The following is a 16,214-nucleotide window of genomic DNA, read 5'->3' on the forward strand; positions in this document are numbered from 1 at the left end:
CGGGAGGTTACCAGTTGGCCTTCCCATTGCTCTTAGGAAGGGGTTGGGAAAGAAGGCTAATTTGGGCTGGAGTTCACAACCGTACCGCAAAATATAGGGTGCAGGGGCTAGTAGTCTTTGTTTGTTGGGGATAACTGATACATCTATGGAGTCGAGTTCCATACGGAAACGTGTTTTGTATTTTACGACGCACTGTTTCTGATGCTTTTCTACTCTAAGATGAGAAAATTAAAAAGGAGCAGCTGCAGCACACATTAAATCCGTATCCTTGGCATTATCCTTAGGTATCCTTGGCATTAAAACAATTTTGCGAAGTGTCTCAAAAAGACCTATAGCAACCACCCCAAAAACTTGCGTTACTACACAAATGGCCCTAACAAAGAACTCGGATTTTTGTAATGCTACAAAATATTTGTTTCAAGCAAACGCAATGAAAGGTGAGAACAAAAAAACTATCGAACGCTTAGCACTGCTGCCAGTTTTTTACCTATTTTATCAAACACGCCATAAAGCACAAAAAATAAAGAGAAAATAAAATTTTCTCTTAAGAGAAAATAAAATCAAAATTAGCATCATCATCATCGAAAACCTTTTCGTGCCCACTGGAAGATGGATGCCTCTCCCAAATATTTCGAGCCACTCCTATGGCAACGTTTCGCGAGTGCATTCTTTCCTTTGATCTTTCCTAAATCATGCTTTTTTTAAATGTGTCGCCTTTCCCATTGTCGTTACTGTTAAATAAACTGTTATACAGATAGCACAAAAAATACCATTGACGGTGATCACACAAAATCATTCCTTGAATTGCAGGCTATGTACACAAGGAAGCCTAATCTAAATAGAAGTTCAATGCCTCGTAACCACCTGTCAGCACTGTGACATTTTCAGAATGACGCTTTTGTACGTGCCCTGCACAAAATTTACGGTTGACGGATTAGCAGAGTGAAAAGCACATGCAGAGTGAAAAAGCATATGCGGGATTAGCACATACAGTGATTTTTTTTTCCTTTTTTCCCAGATGCATCCTCCCAAGTACCACCTCTCTCGTGTCTTCGCTCCAGTCGCGCTTTACTACAGCCTCAACGATTGGTACGCCGTCCCGGTAGATGTGGCGCGGCTGGCGTCGGAATTACCCAATCTGGTGCGCAACTACCAAGTGCCAGACACGCAGTTCACACACTACGACTTCGCCCTAGGAATGCACGCCGTAGACATGGTATACAACGACATGATGCAGCTGATGAAGTTGTACGCCCGCTATTGACGAAGCTCCTCGGCATGCAGATCGCTCTTGCTGAAATATTAATAAGTGACGTTAAAAACAAGTGCGCAATAAAAAGTATAATTCTAAAATGTTACTTTTATTCTTCTTCCAAATCATTTTTACAGGACAGTTGCTGTACAATGCAATCAGGCTGATTTCACTTTCTACTTCTAAGCGAACCTCGGCAAATCTGGTTAGCGTAAAGAACCCACAACGGAGTCCAAGCACCTTTCATAAAGCCGTTCAATACCATGGCTATGGGCATAAACCTCTAACGATCACTTGAGGTGTCTGCTGCGTGCCGTTCTTGTAAAACATGCAGGAAAGTCCGAAACGCCGCATAGTAAGAGGGTAAAGTCTGTTTAATGTTTAGAAACCCTTCTCTTTTCTTATACCGCAATGTGTTTCCTAATACTTGTCAATGCTTGAATGTGGGATAGTTTGTTGGAGCAATAAAACATGCTAAACAGCGGGGCTAGCGACAATACCCAAAAAAAGAAAGTCACACAAGTAGCGCTGGACATCAACTGAATCATTTTACCCGCACAAAAAATATATAAAGAAAGAGAGCATACGCAAAAATTGCCGAAGTAATCAGGAAATTTTTCGGACGTTGTCAGGTGGTTCAATTTTTATGCACGCGGAAAGTTAGTATTCATATAATCTATTTCTTTTTTTGACAAAGCCATAGATGCCGTGTTTCTCAGATCTCACCCGCATTTACGGTACAGGATACACGACGCATCAAACAATTCCCGGCTGGCATGCTATTTAAAACAGCACAAAGCGTGCTTTTTCAAAAAGTGGAACGCGGCGTGCAAAGCACAGGCGCGGCGGCAATGGTGAGCTAAATGGCACCCAGCAGCGACCTTTTTAACAGCTGGATGGTACCCAGGTAGCCTGCCATTGATGCACGTACCTGTTTGCCCTACAAAGTATTTTCCACACTATAACGGCAGTCTGTACAAGAGCCCCTGGTTTGCAACCAAAAAACTATGTGGCATGTCTGTTAGCGCAGCGAATGCTTCTTTTTCTGGCTGTTCACAGCATAGCAAATTTCTGCTAGTTTCTTCGGGGCGGAATACACGACGTCGGCACCAAATTTCCCAGCCACCTCTCTAAGGCGGTGGGAGATATTGTGTATGGAAGCGACGAACACAGGCCTCTTTTCTTTGCGAATTTCATCTCGACCTTTACGTCGTGCGCCTGACTTAACGTCACGCACGAGGCTTTCCACCACCGGCGCTATTACTTCCTGAGAGAACCCATCATAGTGTAAACGAGTGACATTGTGCTTACCACAGTCTGCGACTTTGTGCTGGCAGGACTTCTTGGGAGCACCGCGAATTCAGTTAACCCGAATACCCCTTTTACTATCTTCGAATGAGCTGAAGAATAGTCAAAAATTGCCTTTTTGACCAGGGCCTACACATCCAACGAACGCTTTCACCACTAAATGTGAAACAAACATCTAGGAACTGCAGTGCAGCTTTAGTCGGTACTTAATGTGCGACTTTCAAACCCTCCGAACACTCCACAAAGGTCTCCTTAACCTGCTTGACTCAGAGGTTTTCTTCTGGCATTACATACCTTTTAGCCACCACGTAAACATCAACTTATCTAAAAATCTTTGTATGTAAGTGCTGTCAATGAGCCTCGGAAAACTCCTGTGGTCTCCACCCCAGAAAAACTACAACGAATGTGCTCTGCTGTGAACGTTGAGAAAAATAGTAATTTCTGCGCTAATAGGCACCCCACACAGTTTCGTGGCTGCAAACTTGGTGTTGTGTGCAGAGTGTCTCTATGCTGTGAAAAATGTTATGTAGGGCAGTCAGGTAGGTGCATGAATGACAGCCTCCGAGAGAGCACCTAGCAACTGTTGGAGCACTGGCTGCGAGGCGTCATTTAGCCGAACGTTTCCGGCGCAGCCTATGCGTTCCACACTCCGTTTCACCTTTCAAAAAAACACGTTTTGCGCTCTTTTAATGACCAGGCCAGCCGTGAATTCTTTGAAGTGTGGTGCATCGTAAATGCAGGTGGCAACTGCGTAAGCACGGCATCTGTGTCTTTGTAACAAAAACCAATAGAATATGTGAATGCGCACTTGCCTCGGGCACGTGGAAAGTGCGCATTTACATATTCTAGTGTAAATCAATTGTAATACATGTGTAAAAGCAGAACCACATGACATCGCAGCGAAAACATAAGTTGATTACGTTCGCAGATATGCTCTTTCTGTATATCTTTTTTGTGTGTGGTAAAATAATTCAGTTGATGCCTGGCGCAAGACCCGGGTCTTTCTTCCTTTGCGTTTTCTCTCTAGCCGCGTTGTTTTACCATGCTTCAGGCTTCCCTCAATTCTTCCCCAAAAGATCAGAATCCAAAGAAAGCCACTAAACAATTATATTATCCCCAATACAACCGTTAATCCTGAAAAGTGCAACTTTCCCAGTTTGTTTATAATTCAACCAGCCGATATTGAAACTAACGAACACCAAAATTAGTTTTTGAATTCTGATATTGATCTCAAAAGCTGTGCGAAAAACCAACGATCCCAAAAACTCAATCCTGGGACACCGACGTAATTATCTTCGTGTTAGTACAAAACCAGGTGTCATGCCCACAAGGAAATTTAGTAATCTGCGTTGGAAACAGTACGGCCGATGACCTTGGTGAGAGAGAATAAAATGGAGGAAGAGGGTCTGTGTATGCGGGGGACTACACTGCCAGTGCTAGAGCAGTCCCAAAAGCCGAGTAGGGATTTGGGCAGCAGTATGTCGCTCCTTTGTTGACCCACTCGTCCAACGAAGGGAATGTTTTTGGAGAACAAACTGCGCACTTATTAATGCAATTTCTTCAATTTTCTACTATCCGAAGGCGGTCCTACGAAGAAAGGCTTTCGGGATTACAAGAAAGTAATTGCTTAGACACGGCTTTTCACAATCTTACAAAATAAGGAGTTCTGCGTCGGTCAGCGTCTGCTCATTAGTTGGAAGAAGTTTGTGACTTCACCGCGTGGCGGAGAAGCGCCAAAATTCTAAACACCAACCGCAGCCAGGCAGCTTGTTTTTTGCTTTAAGACAAATACCCCCAACTTTACGAGCGCCATTCTTCTAACCGCTAACTCGACTTTGACGCCGTGCGAGGTGTTGTTATGTATATATCGCTGTAAAAGCGCATTTCTGGCTCATTGGAAGTAATTGTAGTAATACTTCGAAGCAGGCTAGCTTCGTCAGTAAGCAAGTACGATGGCAAGGGTGAACTATAAAATTTATATTTCTACAAAACAAGCTTATGCATTACCCTCACTTGTAGCCGCTTTACTTGGGGTTTTTCTTGGACCTCGATACGAATCTCAGCAAATATTTGGTTCGTGTGGGCAGACGGACAAAAAGGATCGACCTACAACACCTCCGCCATTGAAATGTTTACGGAGCAGCCTACGCACCAACGGAAAATGTGATTAACTGTTCAGGCATATAGCAGATTGCCGATCCATCTTCGTTCATGAACCTTCCTGGATCAAATTTTTCCGGATGAGACCACACATATGGATCATTGTGAACCGCCCAGATATTGGCCATGACGTTTATCCCACTTGGGAAAAAGAAGCCCTCGTGTTCAAAGTCAACTCCAGCCCTGCAGAAGAAGGAAACAATTCAGGGAAACAGTACAGTTTTCGGTGTAGTTTCTTGTTTCTTTCAGTAGGCACAAGGTTTTGACCTGTTTTGAATTTTTTTCGATGTATGCCCTATTTCTTGCTTGTATTCAGTTTCCTTTAAGCGCTTCACATGTTCATTGTATACCCAAACTATGTTAAATTCACACTTTTTCTCTTCTACTGCACGCTTTGTATGACTTCTTTGATTTGATTTGTCTGTATGGAACTATGATGCATCATTGCATTAATTTCCGACAGTGTGCCTACCTGGATTAGTTGGTTTACTTAAGATTGGGTGGATTGAAGTTCTAATTCTTTTGAACATCTGTTATGCCTTGCGTGGGCTGCTTGCTACTAATTTGGGTTTTCAATAACCCCTCTCACTCAATGCCCTCGGGCCTGTGAGGTATTTGAAATAAATAAATAAAAAGTGCAGTTACTTACTAATTTGTTTTGTTTTCTTTCATTTCGATTTAGCTAGATTAGATAAAATCTCAAATGGTACGGAAATATTGACTACTCGAATGAGTGAGAAACACGGCCTCTACCCGTGAAGAATTGACTTATTGCGCGGATAGATAATACGCAAGACAACAAACGACCATTTCAAGAAATGCTTTTTGTAGTATGTTACGCCAAAGCAGCGACAACACGAGTGCTTTCACAATTACTTGATGCGTTTGTCTACAAGAAGAAGCTTAAAACCATAGCAATGAGACATCCGGCGCGATTTTTATCCATTTAGCCACAAATTACAACAACGATAGGAGATTTCAGTAGTCATGCTTTTCTCGAGCGAACTAATTATCTAATTAAATATATAGATTAAAGCTCGACAATACTGTTAAATATAGGATGTATTGCCTTTATTCTAACTTTTTATCACATATAAATGAATTCGCGCATTAACAAACGAGAAAACCCGCGCGATCGTATATCTTTGCTTCATAGCGACTTCAGCTAATTCCAAAAGGCGAATGCGAGCGTTAGGTGCCCATTATTTGTTTTGGGAGAGCTACACTCCACCCTGAATATAACAGGTTGAATAATTGAGTTAAATACGACAACGTGGTCTGTTTTGAGAATGACTACGTGCGCAGTCATTCTCACAATCACTCAGTAAATTTAAGGTTCCGCATTCACAAAAAAAACTACGAACTTATTCGCACGCGACAACGAAGTTGCTGTCAAGAAGTCTAAAAGGTACAAACGCGTAGTCTACTCTCCCCAACAAACAGGCATTGCAGTATAGAACTTTAATGCTTAAGTGACACGCTGGACGATCAAACACCGAACATTGGGCCAGCTTTTTTATGAGTGTAATAAAATATATTAGAAAATCCTTTCGGATAAAAAGCATATTCAAGACTTAGAAGCATAGGAGGAGTCCTGCAAACCTTCTAGGAGCACTCAGTGGCGCCACAAGCTTCCAGCGAAGCATTTCCCAGATGACGGCCATTGTGAAAGGCATTCTCCGTCGATGTTCCCACGTGGGCTCGATGTCGGGGCCGATGACGCGGTCAATCTCTTCTTGCAGCTTTGCCTGCACTGTGACTGGGTGCAGAGCACAGTTGAGCACGTGCCAATGAAGGTAAGCTGGCACGGCTTGAGAACCAGCCACAAAGTATCCGACCGCAGCATTGATCAAATTTTCGACTGGATGGAAAGGCAAGGAACAAACATGTGAAAGAACAGTAAAAAGATATCTTCCTCTAACTTGAAAAAGAACGTGCTGCTAGAGCTAAAAACTCTACATTACGCAATTGCGATAGATCAAACGTTTTAGCATCATAGCTGGCAAAGATTCGTGCACGTTAACAGAAATTCTGACTTTCGTGGGCTGACTATCTAGAGACAGTCGGGAGCAGGGCATCCACACATTGATGTATATCCTACAGCCCACACCTAGGTCCAGCTTCTCTAGTTTGCTCACAACTGATTAGATTATAACCGCTCCAATACATTGACTTTTGTTCCAGAACAAAATATGCCACCGCTCTAGGAGACGGTTTCTTCCGTTTTACACGAAAAGCTCCAGCAAGCACCGTGTGTGTTTTTGGAAGCTGCGGGAAGTCCGTGTATTTACTACTCACCGAACCGAAATGCTACGACAATACACGTACCGCAGAGTGTAGTTCGCACCCGTAGATCGTCTGCAAAGTTTCGAAGATGATCGAACACTGGATCCAATTCATCTTTTTCATAGGTCATAATAGATACGAAAAAACCGTTTGAAGGGCTCTTCCCAATTTCGTGAAACTGGATTTAACTTTCTGTGGAACCTTTACGGACGCTTGTGTTTCGCTACTATCTGCTTTGTGTAAATAAGGTAGAACGATTTACAAAATGTTTCTTAAAAAACGCTTTTACCGCATTGTTAGTACTTCCTACTAATATAGGCATAATAACGTGTTATTTACACAGCGTTTGCAATGTAAAGTATTTTTATTTTGAACATTTTCTCACTGAAGTTCCAAATGTAAAATATGTAAAAATGTAAAGCGCGTACTTTTCGCTCTTGCTGTCTCCCTGGCCAAATCTGCTCAACTAAGTTTCTTTTGCATGGCAATTTTAATGAAAGAAAGGCTTCCCTAGCCGGTTTTTTATGTGGAGTTTACCTTTGGAACATTCATGTCGCCCTTTAGTAACCATTCCACTATACTGCCTTTGCGCAACTATTCCCCCTCCCAAGTACTGACCGAGCGCACTGCTTCTCTCGCTACAGCAACTGATATAAGCTATCTGTCGACGAACATTTGCTTCAAAAATATTCAAACAAGTTCACTTCATTTTCAATGTGTCATACGTTTCCACTGTTGGTGCAAAAAACCCGGCATTTCTCCGTCTAACGAAGACAATGGTAGAAGGTGGAGCTTTCTCGTGATGGATTCTTTGTATGGCCACACTTCGAGTATGTGTTTCTCTGAAGGTACACACCACTTATTCGAGTATGCCCAACAGCAACTCCCGGGTTTGCACTCCGTAGGCCTAACATTTGGGTTGGGGTGTACGGAGCGAATCCGTGCGTGCTGCTTGGCGTTCACTTCGGTCATGTCGAATTGGTGCAATTGGATAGACGCCGGCTTCATAACATGAGGGACCAAGGTTGGAGTCCGGCTACGAGAAGCACTTATTTTTATTTCACTAGCACGGAAAATACAACCGAATGAAGTACCTAAGTCGGCAACAGCTTTCCCACGTCTCACCACCTGGCTTTCTTGCTACTCTGCAGTCCCGGTCACGAACAGGCGAACGTTTCGCCAAACAAGTCTCCGCTGACTCCGGATGTCATCTCCATATGGACAACGCACAGGTTCAGGTACCCCTGTAGTCCTCGGTGCCCACTCCGGCAGCAACAACAGACCGAACCGTTTCCACCTCATCTGGACATGTTCAGCTTACTAAACTGACCGCAACCAGTTCTTCAGGACGGAAGTCCGCCTGGCGACTTTTCAAGAACACGTCCAACGTGTCAGTAACAATCCGCAAATGTTGCAGCAAACTGCAGAATTTGATCTAAAAATTACGCCCACCTCCCCTGGCGGGGACCCTGGTGTGATGCAACGCATCTCATGGGGGGTTCCATTGGCGTTTTCGATCGTATTGATTACGCTTATAGCAGGGATTCTCACGCGAAGGGGAGGTGGGCGTAATTTTCCATTTTCACCATGCAATGCACATGCAGTACACGTATGCTCAGGTACGGTCTTTATTTCAGACGAGAATGAGTGCCTTGTGGTCCGTAAAGTGCACAGTTAGGGGCTCGACGATTGCATCAAGCAACCGTCGAGTACTTCGAGAGAGTGCAAGCGTAACGCGTACGACCGTCGACTGAGACCGTCGGAGCGCGGCATGCCGCTTTATATTCACAGCGCCCGAAGGAGAGGAGAGTGCGGAGAGAGAGAGAGAGTACTGCACATGCGCAGCGCGCGCAGCGCCAAGCCCAGCGCCACCCACCGGCGCCTAGCAACGGAGTGAGAGCGCGTTTCACCAACCCGCAGCTGTTTGGGAGAGAGTGTTCGCTATCGGAGAGAGGATAGGAAGAGAGGCGCAGCTGGGCGGACAACGCCGGACAGACGCAGGAAGGACAGAGGGGCGAGCATGAGATGCGTTGCATCTAAAACAGGTCTTTGTAAAGTAGTATGATGGTGGATCGTCACACCCACCCCCTCTAGATGACCCTTCAAGCACACCCTTTGTGGCTCCCTGAAGGCTTCTGTTCAATACCGGGACGATCGATCGTCGTATCAGAGTGTCCGCGTCACTACTTCAACTTCGCGTATGGTACCCTATGGGCGTAACCAGCATAACGTGCTAAGTGAACGGCCACAGTGCAGTGAAAATATTCACATGAATCACCGTTCCTTACCCTTTTCCCCATATCCCACAAAATGGCATATTGGCCTCCTTCGAATAAAGCCTTTTATTCTATTCTTTAACGTATGACCCATGATTAATTATCATCATCATCACCACCAGAAAAAGTTGCCTTTCCTATACGGCGTATTGGCGTACAACGGCATCAGTCAGGATACTAAAGCTTCGCTTTAAAAAACCAGCTGTATAAGCCACGTTTATTGATTTTTAATAACTCTATTGAAGAATACATGAGCGGTGATAGAGAAGCAAATGGAGTTTTATATTTTTGATATCTTTATATACACAAGAGAACACTAATATCAGCATGTCAACGCTAAACACTATATTTTCCAAAATAACAAAAGGCGGCGGCTTAACATACAATGAACTTTTTCTATTTCTTTTGTTCTGCCTACGACGGAAATAAAGAGAATCCCTTTATGCACTGAACACGTTCGCCTGAAGTGTTATTGTGGACAGTGGCGATGGTAACGTGCCCTTACCACACTAAGACAGTCTAGAGAATCTTTGTAGCGTCCATCCCTTTAAAGGGCACAACAGCGATTTCATACCGCCACACACCATATAAGAGAACGTCCACAGATGGAAAATTGTATCTCGGCGCATGGTCGAATTGAAAGGATAAAAGGGCTTTAAGGCTTGCCTTGGCGTTGTGTATTCAGAGCACACACATAAAACATTCTCAACGCATGCATAACCTGAGCATTTATCTTGATATAGGCTTTTCTCTTAGCGATATATAAAAATTTTTCTTTGTTCGGAAATGCATACGTTTTCTAATCCCTTTTTATGGGTTCTTCAGAAACACCGTGCTTCTTTTACAACCTCAAGCGCTCAGGGGCTGGGACAAACTTTAATGTGCGCATACACGTACATGTGTTTTTGGCTATATGGAGCCATCGTTCCGGACTTCTTACGGTTGCATCACTTATCGGAGCATTTTTACGATTAAATGAAGACATTGATGTCGCACTTGCGGCATATGAAATTTTCTGCCAATATTTCCCAACTTGATAAATTAATTTTCAGGTACTATAAATCACAGCGAACCAAACAACAGTGACGATTGCGGGCACTTTTGGAGGTGCGAAATCGCCGTTGAATTCGATTCGAATTGCTAGAGCCCATTACTGGCTCTCCTAATGCTCTTGGTATACGTTTTTTATTAGTTATGCTTGAGTAAGGTTATTTATTACCCATCGGAAAACCTTCAAATCTAATGCAAAACCATCCAATACAACGCGATACCTACAAAGGAATCTGTGCACTTATAATATTTGGGACAGCAATGTATCTCGCTGAGGAATACACTTTTCAATATGAATGCTCTATTACTTTATTTTTGTTAGTAGTTTGCCCAGCAGTGTTTCTGAAAAACGGAGCGGATTTCGCCTGGACTCAAGAGCGGAATCTCCAAAGCACTTTCCAGCTCATTACCCTTAGGGACGCAAACTTTATTCATTCTACTTAAACAAAATAAAGTAATCTTGTGTGTGGCCGCGGCTAAAAGAATCTACGGCAGGAGGGAATTTCGCAGCCTAAGAATCTGCAAAATTCAGACACCCTAATTCCGACTTTATGTGTGTCTGTCATCCTATGCCTCGTCGTTATGATGAACTTTTTTGTCTATTTGGAATATCAACTGGCCCCAAATGCACCTCTTTCGAAAAATGGGAGCATTGCAGCTCCTGCAGGTGGCCTAAATTCGCTTGGTCACAACAGGGTGCACTTTGAGTTGAGGATACATCAGTGGAGTGGTACCGCTAACATCAGATGTTCCTCTGGTCTGATCGGTGTCATGATTCACCATATAATACAACAGCGATGGTGTCGCCGCTTCAGCCCACATCTCTTGGTAGCGAGACGGTACTATTAGTATATCATTGTCCACCATTAGCCTTACCAGTACGCTCCGCGGTGTAACGTCTGAAACCGCTACACGCGCCATGACGTACAAAGAGTTTAAATTTTCCTTGCCATGTCGCCAAAGTTGATAGAAGAATAGGAGAATAAAAGTTTTTTTCTGTTCTTTACAAGACATGACTAGGCAACAGCAAAAGCTGCGGTGGACAGGTTGACGAGCTCTCGCCCCGTACGGGTGCATGGGAGTATATGGCGCGTGACAGTATACGCCCTGGGGAATTTACGTATAGTTAATACAGTACAAGTTCAAAAAAGACAGTCTTTTTGTGTAAAATGCAGTAAAAAATCGGAAGAATATGCTGCTGTAACAAATACCGTTAAATGAAACAGAAATGAAGAGGAAAGAGTTTATACAACGTCTGGAGGAACATTGCTTACATACATAGCCAGAACTGGTACTCTGCTCTTCGGTTTAAAATAAAAGAGCTATCATCATTGCAAGTACATGCGGAAAAGCTCAGGAATCCTTACATAACGCAAATTAACGCCACGTACAATAAACTGATTGGGAAGTTTGAGGACTGTGCGACAACACTTGATTGCCATAGTTGGTTCTGCAAAAGTGAACTGTCCATGTAATAATGTCGACTGTTGTACACAGGTACATTGAAAATTAATTGCGCAAAGCTAGTAAAGAATTTCTCGCTACGCTTTGCCTCGCCTCTTGAAACCATGTTTGGCCGATATTCACAAAACATTTCTATAATAATCAGCTTCAATTTTTGTTATCTGTTTTCTCTTGTTTCACCTTGAGGATGTGCGAGTTTGCTAATGTTTGAAGAGGTTGGGATGCCTCATACAAAGAGGAAATAACTTTTTGTTATCTGTTTTCTCTTGTTTCACCTTGAGGATGTGCAAGTTTGCTAATGTTTGAAGAGGTTGTGATGCTTCATACAAAAAGGAAATAACGTATGCAAGACGAGAACAGGGAATTATATAGTAGACGCTTAGTCTTCGTAGGAAGCAAGTCCCGAGTTAGATAGAACATGCCGACGGCACGGACAGTTTGCCATTACATGATCAATCTGGAAATCCCATAGCATAGGTTCAGAGAAAATTATACCTCATATTTTGATCCTGTCTACTATTACCGCTTTTGTTTTTTCTCTGTAACTACTTCGGCCATTTACAGAGGACCATGCAGTAATTTTACCAGAATTTCGTCGAGTAACTTAAACAGTTTTTCGCAATCACGGTCAGTGAGAAATGAGGTGGTGTCGTCTGCGTAGATTACCAATTTCGCTGACTCATCAATTCGCACTATATCATGTATATATATGCTCAAAAGATGTGGACCCACTATGATTCCCTGAAAGACCCAATGTTGTGCCGGTTTAGTTAAAAATGCACAGTTATTGATTAATGCATACTGGTTACGGTGAGCAAAACATTTTTTATTATTTCCAGCGCTGTCCAACAAATTCCGTAATATTGCAATTTCTGTAAGAGCCGCGTTCGGTTTATCAAATCAAACGCCTTTGCGATGTCGACAAACGTCCGATGAAGATGTTGACATATCTAACGTTCAGGCTGAACAAAGGCGTCCCAACACACCCAATCAGATGTATTGGCCAATAAAGGTGACAACAGCCGTCAGAAGCTGGGCCGATTCGCAAATACCAATTTGGTTCGGACGTCAACATACCCACCCGCAACTGTAACTTAAGTACTCAATATTGTTGGCCGACGACAGTGAGATCTCCCATGCAAAGCTTCGTCCCACTGACCCCTTTTCAGTTCGCTCTCACGCCGCCATATCACAACAGCCTCCCATGGTCACTGATTCGCGTTAGGCAGCGACGCTGACAACAACAAACCGTAGCTCATGACCACCTCAGCAATTTTCATTGGCAGGACGTAAACAATACAGCCCGCCCATATGGTTTCGCAACACAGCTAGGACTGGCGCTACCGCATTTTCAGTTGAGAAAAAAAACGTTGGGTGTCCTGGCCACTTATTTTGTTTTCTCTCAGCATACGTCATCCACTTACCGCTGAAATTTGATGCAAAGCTCCCTGACCGCCGCTCCATTTCCTTCACGTAGTCTCCAATAAGTGTCCTGCCAGCAGTGTCTTTTACTGAAAGTTTACTGTCATTGATTTTGTTCCTGCAGAAATTGATAAATAAAAACAAAAACGAAGTCAATGTATATTTGCGGAAAAATAGCTTTTGTGCACATCATACAAAAGTTTCAGAATGTAAACCCAGCAATTCTGCAGAGTCAGAACCAATATTCTCTAAACGCATTCCAATTCGGGCAGAAACGAATATTTGCAATATTGTATGGAACTCCGAATCACGGCAGGCATTATAGATCGTACCCCCAGTCCCCCACTCGGCCGGCCCATCTTTCCATACCTGCTACTGTTTGTTTGCCTTCTTCGTTTCTATAGGATAATGCTCTGTTTTGTCGTCATTTTTATGGTGCTATTCACTGCCCTGTCTTCTTAGTTTCTCTGCAACCGTCGTTTTTCCATTGTTTTTACATTTCATTTCCGGCTGGCCTTGACGGGCTTCCGCACATGCAACGCAGATTTCGTTTGTAGTAGATCGTTTTATTTCGTGTCATTTCCTGTTTCGACCGCCTCGTTCAAAAATCCCGCATCACTCGCGCTCACTTCGCTGGCGTAAAACATTGTTTTTGTAGGAAACTAGTGGCATTGCGACGCACAAAACGGCAACCAAGATCGCGAGGCGCTTCCTGTTAAAGTGTGTACGTGGATTGACGTAGCTGCCCACCCATGAACCTCCCAAACAACAGACGAAAGTACAGGAGGGTTCCTGATAATTTCAATCAAACCAAATGCTCCAGTATTTATAGACAATAACAAATGGCTCTCCGTGTTGCGCATGGGAAGCACGCGAATACACTCGTACAGCATGATGTTTGACGTGCTCGGTGCAGTTGTACTTTGCTCACCATCCCTAAAAATATTTTGGCTTCTCCTCTACCAGATTGCAATAACGCCCACTATGTGGCTATCAAGTAAAAGAGAGCCCGCACTCATATGGCCCATTTTAATGCAAGAATTTAGGAAGCGCACACTAACTACTAATGCTTGAAGGTAGCGAAGCTGTACGCAGCCTTAACGACCATAAATAAGGTTTAAGTCCACAATTGCAGCCGATTTACTTCTATGTCGCAGCCGCGACGACCTTTGCTCTATCATTGTTGCTATGAGTGTGAGCTTCCTTCATTTATTGGAAGTAATAATTACTGGACATCACCTTGAAGGTGCATACGCTATCACGTGTCTTCCTCGTTCAGAGCAAGCGCTGCCACGATTACGGCTAACGCCGGTGCTATTCTTGGCCAATCTCAAACAATCTCCCTCAGTGGGCATGCTTGGCTTGCAAACGTGCGGTCGCCGCAATCTTGGCCAATCCCCCCAAATGGGTAAAACCCGTAATCTTGGCTGGACACATGTGCCCCGAGGAGTATGGGCGGTCGTCTTGATGCGTGTACACACGAGTGTTCGACATTTTCTTAGCATTTTTAACTGCCGGCTGGTACACGCTACCTTAGAAAATCTTCCTAAGTGAGTATTCTTGGCTTGACAAACGTGCGTCATGGACTTTGGTCAGTTGTTGCTTTGCACGCATACACGAGCGCTCGGCTTTTTCTTGGTTTTGGTAACTGCCGGGAGTTCGCTGCGAGGCCCGCGCTCACGTCTGCGCGCTCACGTGCTTACGGTGGTCTATTTCAACAGGAATTTGGTTACAGCCGTTCACACCTACGTCTCAGAGACTAGGCGCCTACCCTGTTAGCCACTCTTCTTGTACACAGACGAAAGAAGAGCCTTTTGAAAATTCCCGCATAGCCTTTTCTTGCAAATTCCTGCATAGTGCACGTTTTTCTTCTACAAATTCTTGTATTTGTAGTGCAATTATTCTGATCAGCATTTTTTGTTTTCCTCCAAAATTTAGTTTCTTAAAGCGTGCACATTAGCCCCAATATATCACCCGATCCTGGCCAATCCACCAAGTGGGTAAGCGCCACGAAAAAGGAACAACAACAACAACAACTTTGCATTTTTAACTGCAGACACAAAAAACTACGATTAGCTCAGCACCTTCGCCTCTAAACAGCTCGCGCAGGCACGCACGCCTTTACTAAAGTTGTCGAGAGTTTAGGCGGCAAGGTTTCTTGGCATTGAGGGTCACCAAATGATACACCTAATATAATACATGGTTAGTAAATTCCACAAATCTAGAGGTACCGTGCTTTACTTGTTGCACGGACGTGTTTATCTCTATAATTTGGATCTGAACTCATAAGTACCTCCTAGGCGCTTCTTAGAGTGATTGGTACGTCCCCGTCCCCACTAGCAGGGCACACAGCGGAAAAAGTAAAGCTGCTGGAGTTGAGCGTGAATACATCCCAACCTGCTTGTAAAATCGCCGTCTATAAAGCCGTGTGCTCCGAATTTACGATAATAGGTAGTGGCGAACATGTTAGATACTCTGGTGTTTTCCAGCATCTTGGAAAATCCAATATTGAACTGTTAATGAGCTATTGTATATCTCGAGAATGTGGAAACAGCTGTATGGCATTAATTTATTTGTACTTGCATTGCATGCCTTGTGCTTTAAAGATTATATGTGTTAATATGTCATATAGGGGGTCCTAGTACGCACCGCCTGTTCACTAACTTTAACTGAGATTTTGCTGTCAACGAATATTGAGTGAGTGAGTGAGTGAGTGAGTGAGTGAGTGAGTGAGTGAGTGAGTGAGTGAGTGAGTGAGTGAGTGAGTGAGTGAGTGAGTGAGTGAGTGAGTGAGTGAGTGAGTGAGTGAGTGAGTGAGTGAGTGAGTGAGTGAGTGAGTGAGTGAGTGAGTGAGTGAGTGAGTGAGTGAGTGAGTGAGTGAGTGAGTGAGTGAGTGAGTGAGTGAGTGAGTGAGTGAGTGAGTGAGTGAGTGAAAACATACTATTCCCAAAACGACAATGGGTCACTAGGTGGAATATCTTATGTCTTGTCCTGAA

At 43.7% G+C, this 16,214-nt stretch overlaps 2 protein-coding genes across 4 annotated transcripts in view; one reads left to right on the forward strand and one right to left on the reverse strand.

Moving 5' to 3' along the window:
* Positions 1-1,490, forward strand: part of LOC144151622 (lipase member K-like) — a 28,556-nt gene extending 27,066 nt beyond the window's left edge. The window contains exon 8 of one of the 2 annotated variants that reach the window (XM_077682737.1): positions 1,019-1,490. In XM_077682737.1, the coding sequence (XP_077538863.1) occupies positions 1,019-1,264 (246 nt within the window). In that variant the 3' untranslated portion in view covers positions 1,265-1,490. The remainder of the gene's footprint in view (positions 1-1,018) is intronic. The other variant, XM_077682736.1, reaches the window with a different exon arrangement.
* Positions 1,491-4,681: 3,191 nt separating this feature from the next.
* Positions 4,682-16,214, reverse strand: part of LOC144152245 (cytochrome P450 2J2-like) — a 35,512-nt gene continuing 23,979 nt past the window's right edge. The window contains exons 1-3 of one of the 2 annotated variants that reach the window (XM_077683479.1): positions 13,221-13,417; positions 6,323-6,581; positions 4,682-4,903 (exon numbers count right to left, since the gene is read on the reverse strand). In XM_077683479.1, coding sequence (XP_077539605.1) covers positions 4,705-4,903; positions 6,323-6,581; positions 13,221-13,260 — 498 coding nt within the window. In that variant the 5' untranslated portion in view covers positions 13,261-13,417 and the 3' untranslated portion in view covers positions 4,682-4,704. Of the gene's footprint in view, positions 4,904-6,322; positions 6,582-13,220; positions 13,418-16,214 lie in introns of those variants that run through there. The other variant, XR_013319117.1, reaches the window with a different exon arrangement.

This window comes from Haemaphysalis longicornis, unplaced genomic scaffold (genome assembly GCF_048455015.1).
Source record: "Haemaphysalis longicornis isolate Haplotype H1 unplaced genomic scaffold, Haemaphysalis longicornis Haplotype H1 scaffold_9, whole genome shotgun sequence".
Lineage (NCBI taxonomy): Eukaryota > Metazoa > Arthropoda > Arachnida > Ixodida > Ixodidae > Haemaphysalis > Haemaphysalis longicornis.